Genomic DNA, 14,117 nt, shown 5'->3' with positions numbered 1-14,117 from the left:
AGCACATTTCATGGGATGGCAGGGACTGGCAGGGCTCAGAGGAGTGTGTGATAGGCAGCAGGGCTCAAGGCTGAGTCAAGGAAAGGAGGTGGCGAATTATGGGGCTTTGTGCCTCCCACAAAGCAGTAGCAGGGCGGGGGAAGGGGAAGAGGCTGAGCAGTCGGAGATGGGGAAGTGGGTGCAGGACACACCAGGGGTGGAGACTGTTCCTGAGAGGGGCAGGCTGGTAAAATCCACTCCGTCCCCTTCTCAGCTATGTCCCAGGACCAGGAAGGGCTTGAAGAAGCAGGCACAGCAGCAACTCCCATGTAGGAGAAGTCACAGGTTGTTTTCATGCACCCCGTCGGGCAAGGGCACTAAAGTTTGGGTTGATTTGTGGTCAGGCTGTTGCTCCAAACTCCAGGTCAGAGCACAAGCCTGGGGATTGGATGTCAGCTGCTTAGTAAGCAGAAGTGGGGTGTGTGTGTGTGTGTGTGTGTGTGTGTGTGTGTGTGTGTGTTTGGTGCACCTTAGGAGCCACTGTAAGTGCATGCTTTGTCAAGAAAGAATTAAAGGATCAACTGTTATTCTCCTTGGGCTGGTGTGCTCAGGACATGGGGTCTTGCATTGGGAATTACTAACTACATTAGCAGTGGTGTAGCATGAGGGGGAAGAAGCCTTGGGCACAAAATTGTTAGAGGGCACAAAATTTCAACACCCAGTGCTGCCTCAAAACAGTTGTGTGCGTCCATCGCTGGGCTCCATTGAAAACAGCTTCTCCATGCGAACCAGGAAGTGGGTTCTCCCGACAATGGAACAAAGCGTGTTCTCATTAAAAGAGAGCACGTGTTGCGGTTGGGGCCAGCAAAAGCATTCCTAGTTGCCAGCCAGGCTGTGGCAAGGTAATTGATTGATTGGTGGTTGTTGTTACTAGGCTAAAATTGATGTTGCCAGTTAAGGGGTGGGATCAGAGGTTATTTATACCAGGTCCACAGAATGTTCCTTTCTCTTTCGCTGTGGACACCGGATCAGTACCGGAGCAGAAACAGCGAGAGTTGGGTCGTATATCTTCCCCTAATTACCCCCCTTTTCTCTTCTCCTTTTCCTTCCTTATTTTATTGTTATCACTCTTATTTTATTTTAGCTCCCTATTTGTCTCCTACCTTTCTGTATTGGTCCTCTTAGTTGTGTCCAGGAGGGGGAGGGTACCCTAGGCCCCGGGTGGCTTACGGCCCGGTTCACGGCCGAGCCTGGGACCCGGGCCGGGGGAAACAACCCTGCATGACTGGCGTTCCCGTGGGGTTTGGTAGGCCCTGTGCTCTGCGGGCGTCGTGATTGCGCTGCGGCTATTCTAGCCTGGCCGGGGCCTTCTCACCCCCCCATCTCCTCGGAGCCTCTTCCCTCCCCTCGGCTTCCCCTTGCCCGTACCTCGGAGGGGCCTGCGGGCGCCGGGGATCGCCCCTTGGTCCGGCTCGGAGCCGGCCTGCCTTTGAGGCGCCGGGGGAGGCCCTGATCCTCGCGCGCGGAGCGCGCGCCGGGCGGTTGCTTCGGCGGCCGGCGCTGCGCCGGGGGATTGCCGGCCCGCGGCCGGGAGGCCTGCGGGCGTCGTGACCACGCCGTGGCTGCTCTAGCCCGGCCGGGGTCTCCCCCCCCACTACTCGGAGCGGTGGGATTGGCTGGGTGGCCTCTTCCCTCTCCTCGGCTTCCCTGCCTGTGCCCGAAGGGGCCTGCGGGTCCCGGGGATCGCCCCTTGGCCCGGCGGGGATCCGGCCGGCCTTCGAGGTGCCAGGGGAGGCCCTGATCCTTGCGCGCAGCGCGCGCGCCGCGCGGTTGCTTCGGCGGCCTGCGCTGGGGCCGGGAATTGCTGGCTCACCGCCACAAGGCCTGCGGGCGCCAGGAGAGCACCGCGGCTGATCCCAAACGGTCTTCGTGGTGCTGGGGGGAGGCTGTCTGGGCGCCGGACTTACCTCGCGTGGTGGGCGACCTCCGCAGGTGGTTCCCGGCGATTTGGGGGCCTCGTTAGCCGGAGGCAGGCTTCCTGGGGGGCTCGGGTTAGGGTGGTGTGTGCAGCCCCTCCATTTTGTGGTGATTCGGCGGGAGCGCCATTTTGCCTCCTTTTCTGGCCACGCTGCGACATCTGGTGGCCGGGCATTGTAATTGCAAGGTCCCTGGAATTGAGAAGTTTATTTGCAGCAAGGGTGGCCTCTAGTGGTTGTTGGGATATTGCTGGTTGCTGAAGCTGCTCGAATCGCCCCCTGGTGGTGGGGGTTTTTCATCCAATTTGCCTTAAGTGTGCCGTGCCACTGAACGGTGGGGTTGGGGCGTCACTTACTTACTGGTCAATAATCTAATTTCTTGAATTAAATTCTGTCTGCCATTAATCTTGGTTATCAACTTTTTTTTTTTAATTTGGTAATTTTGATTCTACAATTTAATTTTAATTTTAACTTTTCTTTTGTTTTTTCACACCAGTAGTAGGGATGGCTCCTAAAAAGGCAACAGGGAGGCCGGGTCCGGTCCGCTCGGCGAAGCGGCCTATAAAGGGCCCTTCCCAGGCCTTGCGCTCTCCTGAGCCCAACCAGTCGCTGCAGCGCCTTCAGTCCATGGTATCTGGTTTGGCAAATGACCCGGTCGCTCTGGCACGGGTCGAGGCTGAGGTGGAAAATATGATGCAGCGCCGCTCAACCCCGGCGACCTCCTCGGCGCATCCAGCATCTTCACGTGTCGCTTCCTCGCCGGCGTCGGCATCTAGTGAAGAGGAAGGAGAATCGTCTTCAGCTGGGGTTTTCTTACCTGATTCGCAACTGGCCCAGCCCCCGGCCTTACCCGCGCAGCAGGTTGCTGCGCCAAGGGGTCGGAGTGTTGCTAGGGGGGGCCAGACGCAGGGCACCAATGCGGGCACGAGCTGGGCGGGGTCCCTCGCCGCGGCCGCTGGGAGATGGTAGTTCATTACTAGATCTCTCACAGGCTGTCTCTTTCCAGTCAGTTTCAGGTTCTGCGCAACGTGGCGATGTATCTGAATCATCGGTCGAGGACAGTCTTCCTCTTCCGCCAAGGGCTTCTTCGGGTGGGCACCGCCATCGCAAAAGAAGCTCTAGGAGGCGCTCCAAGAGGAGACGGAAGGATACTTCGTCCTCTTCGACAGGTACTTCTTCGCAGAGTTCCAGCAGCGATGAGGATGCTTCTATGAAGCTTTATTGGGGCTTTGGTGAGATTTCAGGGCTCCCTAAGTGGGTTTGGGAGCGTAGGGCGAACTCCCACAGGGCAAAGTATGGGGCAGTACAGGATTGTCAGGAGGGGGTTTTGGTGCCTGACGTTAAAGTCTCCACCAATTCAGCCAGGGACCTTATTCCTGGTGCTCATTTGCCGGCCAAATTGAGGTCCAGGATTTTGAATGGTCGTTATGTCGATATTTTTAGTCTAGCCCCTCCGCTGGAGGGACAGGAGCCTTTAGACAAAGGCTATGCTACCGCCAAAAAACGGGCAACTGTAGCCAAAGCGGATAGGACGTTCGAGCGTTGGTTGGACAGTTTTCAAGTGTTCGCTGGCATAGTCTCCGCAGCTTATCCTAGGAGGTCTTTGCATCTATGGGTTTACCTGTCCATAGTCCGATCGGCTTTCACGATGGCTGGAGAGACCGCTGCTTTGTCTTATGATCAAAATTTCAGGCGTAGAGCAGCCAAGATCCCTACTGCCCGCTGGGATCGAAAAGATTTAGACGTATGGACTACTTACGTTGCCCCTCGCATTGACAAAAGGGCCCCTGATCAGCTGGGATTTAAAGCGCCCCCTCAAAAGGCGGGTCGCCGGTTGTATTGCTGGGATTTCAACAAAGGCGCCTGCCAGCGGCGGTCCTGTAGGTACACACACCTTTGTGAAAAGTGCTCAGGGAGCCACTCAGCGTCTGTTTGTACAGGGGTGCGGCGTCCCTTTCGCAAGGGTGGGGGCTCTCAGCAGCCCCCAAAAGCTGCCCCCCAGGTGCCAGCCGCTGGAGCCGGAAAATAGTACCCTGTTCTCCTTAGCCTACACTCCGGTGAGGCTGCAGCCGTTGCTCTCCTTGTTGGATGTATATCCTGACAAGGAAGCGGCCTCCTATTTGCGTGAGGGTTTTTCTTTGGGTTTTAGGATTCCAGTGGCATCGCCCCCCATAGCCGGGAATTTAGTTAACCAGAAATCTGTTAAAGATATGCCAGAGGTGGCGCGTAAAAAGATTAGAAAGGAATTGGCGCTGCGGCGTATGGCCGGTCCTTTTCCGGTCTCCCCCTTTCCTAATTTGCATGTGTCACCCTTGGGTATAGTTCCCAAGAAAGTCCCGGGAGAATTCCGCCTCATTCATAATCTATCTCACCCGAGAGGCACGTCAGTAAATGACGTGATTCCCCCGGAACTTTGTTCGGTGCGCTGCGCTACTCTTGATCATGCGATCAAGATGATTCGGAAGTTTGGGCCGGGTGCCCTTTTAGCTAAATGCGACATTGAATCAGCATTTCGGCTGCTTCCGATCCATCCAGATGATTTCTGGTTGTTGGGTTTTCAGTTTGAAGGAGGGTTTTATTTTGATAAGGCCATGCCTATGGGCTGCTCTGTAGCCTGCGCAGCCTTTGAGTGCTTTAGCTCTTTTCTGGAGTGGGCCTTGCGGGCAAAAACTGGCCTGGATGGTGTCACTCATTATCTCGATGATTTTTTGGTCGCCTCAGCTAGTGATACGGGGGACTGTGTTCTTTTGTTGCAGGCATTTGCTTCCTTAACGGAAGAGCTGGGCGTTCCGTTGGCAGCGGAAAAAACGGAGGGTCCCTCCACGCAGCTTACTTATTTAGGTATCTTGTTGGATACCGTGGCCCAAACCTCCAGCTTGCCCGCAGATAAGATAGTTACTTTAAAATGTGTTATTGAGGAATTGATGCCTTTGAGGAAGGTCACCCTGCGTCAGCTGCAGTCGCTGTTGGGCCATTTGAATTTTGCTTGCAGGGTGGTCGCCCCTGGGCGACCATTCTGCTCCCGCCTGGCTAAACTCACTTCGGGCTTGCAGGCTCCGCACCATAGGGTGCGCCTGTCTAGCCAGGTACGTGCTGACCTTAGTATCTGGATGGAATTCCTAGAGGAATTCAACGGTGTGTCGTTGTGGCAGGACACTTTGAACCTCCATAATGACTTTCAAGTGCATTCGGATGCAGCGGGGTCCCTGGGTTTTGGTTTGTTCTGGGACGGCAGATGGTGCGCCGAGCGGTGGCCCTCTGCTTGGCGTGGGAAGGCTATAACTCGGGATTTAACTTTTCTAGAGTTTTTTCCCATTGTAGTGGCTGTGCATCTGTGGGTTGAGTATTTCAAGGACCATCGCGTTTGTTTTTGGTCAGATAACCAGGCGGTGGTGAAGATACTGGCCAAGCAGGCTTCACGCTCTACTAGAGTAGCGGCCTTGCTGCGGGTTTTTGTTTTGCATTGCTTGCGTTTTAATATTGTATTTTCTGCTCGTTTTGTTCCGGGTATTTCTAATGAGATTGCTGATGCTCTGTCCCGTTTTCAGATGGAGCGATTCAGGTCCTTGGCGCCAGAGGCTCGAGACCGTCCGGAAATTTTCCCGGATCATCTCTGGAACCTTGGCAGCACTTAGTTTTACAGGGAGTAGCTGCATCTGTTGCCCCTTCAACTTTAAGGTCTTATAAAAAGGCCTGGGCGGATTTTTTATTATTTAATGGACAGACGGTTGTTGGGGAGGTCACTGCCCCCCATTCTACCTCCCAGGTGCTCAGGTATTTGGCGCATCTATTCCAGATGCGCCGGGCGCCCCGGACCCTGCGAATGCATTCGGCAGCAATTTCCTTTTTTAGCAAGGCATTTTTTAACAAGGATCCGTGTGGGAAGTTTGTGGTGCGCAGAGCTTTGGAAGGGTGGGGGCGTCTCAATCCCTCCAAGCCTACCCCTAGACGGCCTATCACATTCGAATTGCTGGCGCAGATGCATGCTAAACTGCGTAGCATCTGTTGGTCTAAATTTGAGACTCGTTTATTCTCAGCAGCCTTCTCATTGGCTTTCTTTGGGGCCCTAAGGGTAGGAGAGGTGGTCCTTGAGCCTATGCGGGATGGAGGATCCAGGGGCCTGTTGTTGCAGGACGTGAGTATTTCTCCGTCTGATTTACATATTCATATTAGAAACTCTAAGACGGACCAGCTGGGTAGGGGAGCCGTTATCAGGCTCTTGGCAACTGGGGAAGCTGGCCCTTGTCCGGTAAGGGATCTTAACAAGTACATGTCATTGCGTCCTGTTGGTGAAGGTCCCCTGCTGATTCATGAAGATGGGCACCCTTTGGTAAGGCATCAATTTGCTAAGGTGCTGCGTAAAGTTATCGCAGCGTGCGGGCTCAAGGCATCTGAATTCGCTCCTCACTCCTTCCGGATTGGTGCTGCAACGACAGCTGCCCATTGGGGTTTATCCGTGAAGAGAATAAAGGACCTGGGTCGGTGGAGGTCGAATGCCTTTAGGGCTTATGTGCGGTAATAATGTGCTGTGTACTTACGTTTCTGTTTAACCCTAGGTCCGGGCACTGTCCACATATGGATAGTGGGCCACAGTATTGTGCACTGGGCTGCTGACAGAGCTCGTCACGCTGGATTGGGAGATGGCCTGGGCCTTCCACAGCAAGTGCAGGTGTCCTGGATCTCCAGAAGGGGGATGCGTTGGAGGGAATTCTTGCCACTTATGAAAAGGCGTGTCCTCCTGCTTGGTCCACCCTCGGCGATTGTGGTGCAGTTGGGGGAAAATGATGTGGTTTCTTTTCCGTGTTATACGTTGCGTACTGTTATTTTGCAGGACATAAAGGAGCTAGCGGCTATGGTGCCTAATGCTACATTGATTTGGTCACAGTTGCTTCAGCGCCGCATTTGGCGGGGCAGTCCTTGCCCAGCATCCACCGAGAAGGTTAGGAAGCGGATTAATTCCGCGGTGGGCAAGTTGGTGGCGAGCTTGGGCGGATTGGTGATTCCTCACCCTCGTATTTCCTTTAAGGAGGAGGTTTTATACAGGGCGGATGGGGTTCATCTTTCCATGTTTGGGAATGATTTATGGTTGGATGCAGTGGTGTCCAAGTTGAGAGTGTGGCTTGCTTTGTGAATGGTGGCGGCGAGCATAAGGGCTCTGGTGGCGGTTAGGCATTGGTTAAATTGGTTGGTGGAGGGGTATGGATTGGCTGTGCCTACCCCTCCAATGCTGATGCGGAATGGGAATTCCGTTAAAGGAATTCTGGGGCTTACCATCCCCCTTGTCCAAACCCCTGGAATCGGGTGCGGGCCGTGTAAGACCCCAAGGCGCACGCAGGGAGGAACTGAAGGGTCTGAGTCGCAGCCCCAGTTGCCCTGCCTGTTCCTCCACACTGACTTACGCTGGAATCCGGGAGTCAGTGCTATCCCCAAGGCAGGGGGGATAGCTAGTCATAACCAATGCCTAAGCAACCATTTCACAATCTTGTATGATAATAAAGTTGTGGCCAAAATTATGCCAAAAACCTTAAACAAAAATTATGTGTGATGTGTGAGTTATTTGGGGAAGGGATGTTTTGGGGACCTCAGCACACAACTCTTCTTTTCTTATCTCTGCAGTTGCAATCTCCTGGGTAACACAGAGCCGTTAGGCAGTTGAAAGTGCATGCATACTCTGTGCGTTTCCCTCCCTCTGCACAGCCCTGGGCAATGGCAACCCAAGCTATGCCACTGTACATTAGTAACTAGTAGCATTAAGACTGCTAACAATGCACCCCTATGCCTGTCTACTTGGAGTCAGACCTACTATGTTCAGTGGGACTTACTCCCAGGTATAGGATTGAAGTTGAAAATTTATTATGCTGACTCAAACATGATATTTATATTTGGCGTGATGCAGGCAAAATAATGCCAAGCACACAGCGGGGGATGTTCCAGGCCTAATATACAATTTCACAGTGGAGAAAGTGTAGAGAGCCAGTGTAGAATCAGATCAAGATGAAGGGTGTGGAGTGGGTTGCAAGGACTGAACACACTAAAAGAGCATTTTCAGTCCCCATTTATAAAGTGAGAGAATGGAGACAACAGGACTGTAGCAAGGATGGTGGGGGGTGGGCGCAGAAAGGCTCAGAAAAGTTTGCACCTTTTGCTTTGATTTTAGTTCCTGTGACTTAATTTTGATTTCAGATGTTTTTGCCCCTCCAAGTTCTAAAACCACATCCCATACTGCCGGGAAATTTGGGTTACCATTGGCACATGACTAATTAAAGTCCCATATCAGGACATGTCAAAAGAGCAGCTTGAAATTGAAATGTCAGCCAGATCTTCCATGATAAATTAATTAAAAAAAATTGATTAGAACAGAATTAGTATTTAAAATAAATGCTAAACCCCTTAGTTGCCATTTTCCATGAACGGTTTAAAGTTGGAGTTCTTTCAAAACAGAGTATCTACATAGGAAGGATTCATTTGGGAATTGCTCTTTGTAAGGATGCTCTCGGTGAAATCATAAACTAGAGAAGTGTGAAGTCTCTTTCCCATACATTACAAATCACATATTATACACAGTATTTCCTGCAACAGAAATTGATCTTTTGGTCTGGAAAAGTAGCATAAGAAGCAGCAGACCTCATAAGGAAAAGGAATGATCAACAGAATAATCTATCCTATTTTCTGAGTACACAAATGGGTCCATGGGGGGAGACAGGGCAGGAGCTGGTGTCTACTGGTGGGTGTACTTATGAGATGCACAATGAAATATTTGTAGGCAAAAGTCACACCTTTTCCCCAAACTAGTGATGGCTGCCTTGGGAAAATGACAGCTTGCAGACATGAGCTGTCATCTGTCAGTGGCTATTAGTCATCCTGAAGGGAAGTAAGCAGCTTTCTACTTGTTTTGCTTTGGCCTCGGGCTTGAAGATGCAGGAGAGAACTGGCTTGTTGATCTAAGGAAAGAGTATTTAATGCTGTGCCCTTCAGATGTTGCTGGACTACAACTCCCACCATCCATGATCACTAGCCATGCTAGCTGGGATTTGGAGTTCAACAACATCTGGAAAGCAACATGTTGACTCCCCACTGATCTAATCAGGAGCGCCTCTGTCTTATCTGAATTAAGTCTGAGCTTGTTCATCCTCATTCAGTCCATTACTGATATTAGAACAGAGATGGATTTCTTGGATTTAGAAAGGAGAGATAGAGTTGTGTGTCAGCAGCATAGTGGTGGCATTGTACCCCCAAACTCCGGATGACCTTGCCCACTGGTTTAATGTATGTTAAATAGCATGGGGGACAATATGGAACCTTGAGTCCATGGGTCATGGGATTGAACAGGAAGACTCCAGCACCACCTTCTGGACTTACCGTTCCCAGAAGAACTGGAACCACTGGAAAACAGTGTCCCCAAGTCCCATCCTAGGCAGTCAGCCCAGAAGTCCCTCCGAAAACAATGCATTGCACTTTTTCAAACCTTGCAAACCTGACACCTCCCCTTGTAGGTGGATGTGGTCATTTTGACTGCATAAGGATGGGTACTTGGAGAACAAATTTGATCTATGCCTATAGGATAATAAACCAAGTACAATGAAAATTTTCATGAATTTTCATGGTCTCTCTAGGGGAGCTGCAGCTTTCTTAAGCAGCTTGTGAAATTCAGGGAACGCTGCATGTGGTAAAGGTTAGAATAGTCATTCATATATTACAGAATATTTGAATTTCAAAAGCTGATGTACTAAAGTACTAATCTCCTCCCTGTTCCCTGATTATAAGTGTCATTTTGTTATGTCAGCATTTCATGGATTTTATTTTTCTTTTTAATGAGGAACATGACAGTTTCTGCACCGCATGAATACCTAAAGAATTGAAAAGCACAAGCCAGATGATTAAGGGCCCAACCCTTACTCAGATAAATTAGTGCTATGCTAATGAGCTGGACTTCCAGCGAGAGCAAAGGACTACTCTAATGAATAAGGGCTGGGGGTCACAGCCCTCTGTTTGAAGACCTGACAGACTACCATGGGACAATCTGGACTTTTTCAGCGTCCTTGCCTGCCAGAATCCATGAGAGTCATGGAAGACATCTGTGGTTTATAGTCTCAGGCCATGCTGCACAAACAGATTGCCCCAGTATGTTACCAACATCCCCTCATGAATGATGAGCGGAGTCAGCCGCAGAGTAAGTGCAGCAGTAAGTTTGTTAATGAAGGCAGAAAGGAGCAGTGCAAGTGCAAGAGATGGACACAGAAAGAGGAGCACTCTGAGATCCCAGTTGGCAAAGTGATTGCCACCTTGTAGCATGCTTTTTGGCAAGTGAATGGAACTAGGAGAAGCTCAGCTGGCTCAATTCTCTGGTGCCCTCCTCTTTTTACAGATATGAGCAGACAGTAATGTTCATGCACAGGTTGGGCCTTGCGATTGCTTGTCCAAATCAATCATTAGTTTATGTTTTTTTAAGACTGGTTTTGAGCAAGGCAGGCAGCTGGGTGAGGGGCGGGAAGAGGAGAGAAAACACAAATAGCTTACTGGTACACCCAAACAAAACAGCTGTATGAGACTAGAGACAGGTAGTTTCTTCTACAGTGGTACCTCCAGTTACAAACTTAATTCACTCTGGAGGTCCATTCTTAACCCAAAACCGTTCTTAACCTGAGGCATGCTTTCACTAATGGGGCCTCCCACTGCCACCACGACAACGCCACGCGACTTCCGCTCGCATCCCAGGGCAAAGTTCGCTGCCAGGAGACCTACCTATGGGTTAGCAGAGCTCATTACCCGAAGTGTTCATAAGAAGGATGGTACGTAACCCGAGGTTCCACTGTATAGACATGACAGTGGTTTGAAGCAAGATTGTACTTAGGAAGTAGGTACTCATTCAGGTTTCTTCCTGGAACACCTTACTTTACACACCTTGCCTAGTGCTCCAGAGGTTCATCTTATGTCCTTGTTTTATACTTGTTTTATGAATGTAATTTTATTTTGTCATAATGCTGTTTACCACCATGTTGGCAGTATAGAAATTAATGAAAATAAATAACATTGTCACTACTCAGTCAAAATGAGATAACAAAGCAAGTAACATTCACACAACCTGCACCATTTGTTCCTTTAATGTCATGGACTGGTTGGATGCAGAGGAATGGTGGTAGGAACCAGCTGGGGAACCAACAAGGGAAGTAGGATCAGAGCCCATGGATTGATTGTGGGACCATGATGAGTGGTCACAGAAGGGGGAGAAGACTGGGAAGAGGAGGAGATGGAAGCTGAAGAGGTAACAGGGCTTAGTGAGAAGGGAGAGTCCATGGCAAGGAGAAGTCCAGAATCAGAGGCAGAACCTGAAGCAGAGGAAAAAGGCCAAGAGGCAGAGATGAGTCAAACTGGAGAAGAGTCATGGGTGTCTCTGCCTCCTGCTGTGGCAACCTCCCATTCCTCCCTGTCTTCCAGAACCAGAAGAGGCATGAAAGGAGAGAAGAGAGGTTGGCGTCATGCAAGTGTCGTCTCTGATTGCTTGGGAAGAACCCTGTAAAGGAGGGGACTTAGACAGCTGTGGAGAAGTGGGAACTTTGGATCTCTGCAACTGATTCTTGAGGCAAAACCATTCTTTCTCTAAAGAGCTCAAGATGGCATACATAGTTCTCGCCACTCCTCATTAAATCCCCACAACAACCCTGTGAGGTAGGTTAGACTGTGAGGCAATGACTGGCCCAAGGTTACCTGGTGAGCTTCATGGCCAAGTGGAAATCTGAATCCTGTTCTCCCAGGGTCTAGTCAGGCACTATAATGCCGACACTGGCTCTTGTATAGCACCAGAAGCTACAACATTTTTCAGGCATTCAAAAGAATGTGTGAGGGCCCAAACTGTGTAAGGGGCATGAGCACACCACCTCTGTCCCCAGCACCCCCATGTGTGAAGCCCTTGTCCACAAAGGAGGGATTCTTACTGTGTCCAGCTGAGTGTGGTTATAATCTTATCCATGATACGGAGCACCATGTAATCTGAGTTTCTGACAAGGAGACAGCTGAAGGTGTCTACTTCCCTATAGACCTTCCCCCTCAACAAGTGAAGATCGGAAAAGGAGGAGGTGGAGAGGTTGCACATGGGGACAGAGGAAGTGCACCTGCACTCTCTACCCAATATAAGCCCTCCCCTATTATGTTTGAATGCCCAAAGAGGGCTAACACTTGAGTAACTAGTGCAGTGTTTCCCAACCTTGTGCCTCCAGCTGTTTTTAAACTACAACTCCCATCATCCCTGACTAGCAAGACCAGTGGCAAGGGATGATGGGAATTGTAGTCCAAAAACAGCTGGAGGCACAAGGTTGGGAAACACTGAACTAGTGCATACTTATTAAGAATTGCCATGTGGTGTCTGAACTGGAACATGTTGCCTGCAATAAGATGTAAAATCTGTGTCAAGCACCCAACCATGGAGAAGATAGGCAAGTTTCCACTGTGGTTGTTACATTGGAGACATGTTAAACATTTCTTAAGTTTCAAACTTTATACCAGTCCTGGTCTTAAGAGTTTCCCACTCTTTCTAAGTGTGACTTACACTTGAACCTTAACTTGGAACTTGGGCCAAAGATAATGGCGAGGAATTAATAGTAACAGAGAATTATCTGCAAATAAATTATTCAGGATAACTGTTTCTACAAAATGCTACTATACCAGCACTGAGTAGTAATCGGCCATTTCTCTGCCTCACCTCTCACACCAGTGCTTCCTTGAGAGTAGATTTACTTACCAGCAAGCTTCACAGTTTGCCAAGGTAAGCCATAACTTAGAGGAAGTTCTTAGCAGACCTGTGTCCATGTGTGACATACACACATCGACCCACAAGCACACGTAAGGGGAGAAAGAAAATGAATTACTTTGCATGTACATCTCTGTGCGTGAGAAGATTAAAACCATTTCCCTCAAAATGGCAGCTCTTTGCTTGTTCAAGATATTTATGATCACATCATTTAATATTTGATAAATCAAAGCCCAGTTGCACACTTAGATGCTATCTTTCATATCCTTGAGCATGATAACCTCACTCATTTTCCTGTCACTTCTTGCGTGGCCACTGGGATTTGTTTACTAATAATTCTTTTCTTTTCCTCTGGTCTTTTTGACAGTAAGGATATCAGTCTTTTCAAAGACAGGAGGGGAAAAAACCACTCTTCCTATTGAGGAAAATGAGGTACAGTTCATGCATTGAACATACTTCACAGCTTACTCGATTACAAGAGAACTTCTGTCTTGCATGCTCTCGCCTTGTCTTGATCTGATGCACTTTGAAACAAAGTCACATCCTTGTTGGCATGTTGTTGCGAAGGATTGCTTGAAAGTTTGTCTTGAGGCAATACAGTTTGTCTTCCATTTAATAAGACTTATTTGTGCATGCAAGGTTAACCTTATCTAGAGACTTCAAGGAAACCGCCAGAGAAGGTTTCATCCCTCTTTCTTTTATCAGTGCAGTATAAAAGCACGTACAAAAGAAGGCTAGAATCATAAGAAACATGTTATCAACACGACTAAAGAGAAAATACACTCTACAATATTTATTGCTGTTTGCATATTATAGGCGCTTATGCTGGTGCTAAAATGTGGCATGCTAAAAATTGTAATGTTTAGCCTTGCCACAACACTCTTACAAATTATTATTATTATTTTCTATTCCATCCTTCCTCCCAAAAGAAGTCCAAGGTGGCAAATACACAACTGATTAAAAAGTGAAAAATATCTAAAACACGCTCCCTCCAAATCAGGAGTTCTCCACTTAAATGCTTGTTGGAAGAGCAAAGACTTTAGTATAGGTGCTGAAAAGGCGGAGGGAATACAGGGCAAAGCAATTTGCTCTGAAAATCACTTTCTCTAAACAAAACAAAAGGTTAATTTAAACCAGCATTATACCATGTGTGGTGTCAGTACGACAGTGCTATTCTACACAGCGTTCTGATTTTAAAGACATTTGTGAATATGTCTTGCTTGGTTCACTTGCGGTGATTAGAGATCAGGGAGAAACTCGCATGCTTTGCATTTTAAAGTGAGCCTTCCTAATTGCAGTTCCCAAACCAATAAGCAAACTGAAAGAGCACTATCCATTGAAAGTCACACGTTTTGTGGTGCTGTTCACCAGCCAAAAATGCATGTATTTGTGAAAATGATATACAAAACTACCTTGTA

At 49.0% G+C, this 14,117-nt stretch overlaps 1 protein-coding gene across 1 annotated transcript; it reads left to right on the top strand.

Annotated features, from left to right (window-relative positions):
* Window positions 1-2,442: 2,442 nt before the first annotated feature.
* LOC309377245 (uncharacterized protein) lies at window positions 2,443-7,086 on the top strand (the record flags this gene model as incomplete). The annotated part of the gene is made up of 3 exons (XM_081924236.1): window positions 2,443-2,816; window positions 2,962-3,124; window positions 6,512-7,086. The coding sequence occupies exons 1-3, from the start codon at window positions 2,460-2,462 to the stop codon at window positions 7,084-7,086; spliced, it is 1,095 nt and encodes a 364-aa protein (XP_081780362.1). The 5' UTR covers window positions 2,443-2,459.
* Between the last annotated feature and the right edge of the window lie 7,031 nt (window positions 7,087-14,117).

The sequence above is a fragment of the Podarcis melisellensis genome (assembly GCF_964234715.1).
Source record: "Podarcis melisellensis genome assembly, chromosome: 9".
NCBI classification, from domain to species: Eukaryota; Metazoa; Chordata; class Lepidosauria; order Squamata; family Lacertidae; genus Podarcis; species Podarcis melisellensis.
Note: the sequence above shows the minus strand (reverse complement) of the source record. Positions and strands in the feature narration are given on the sequence as shown.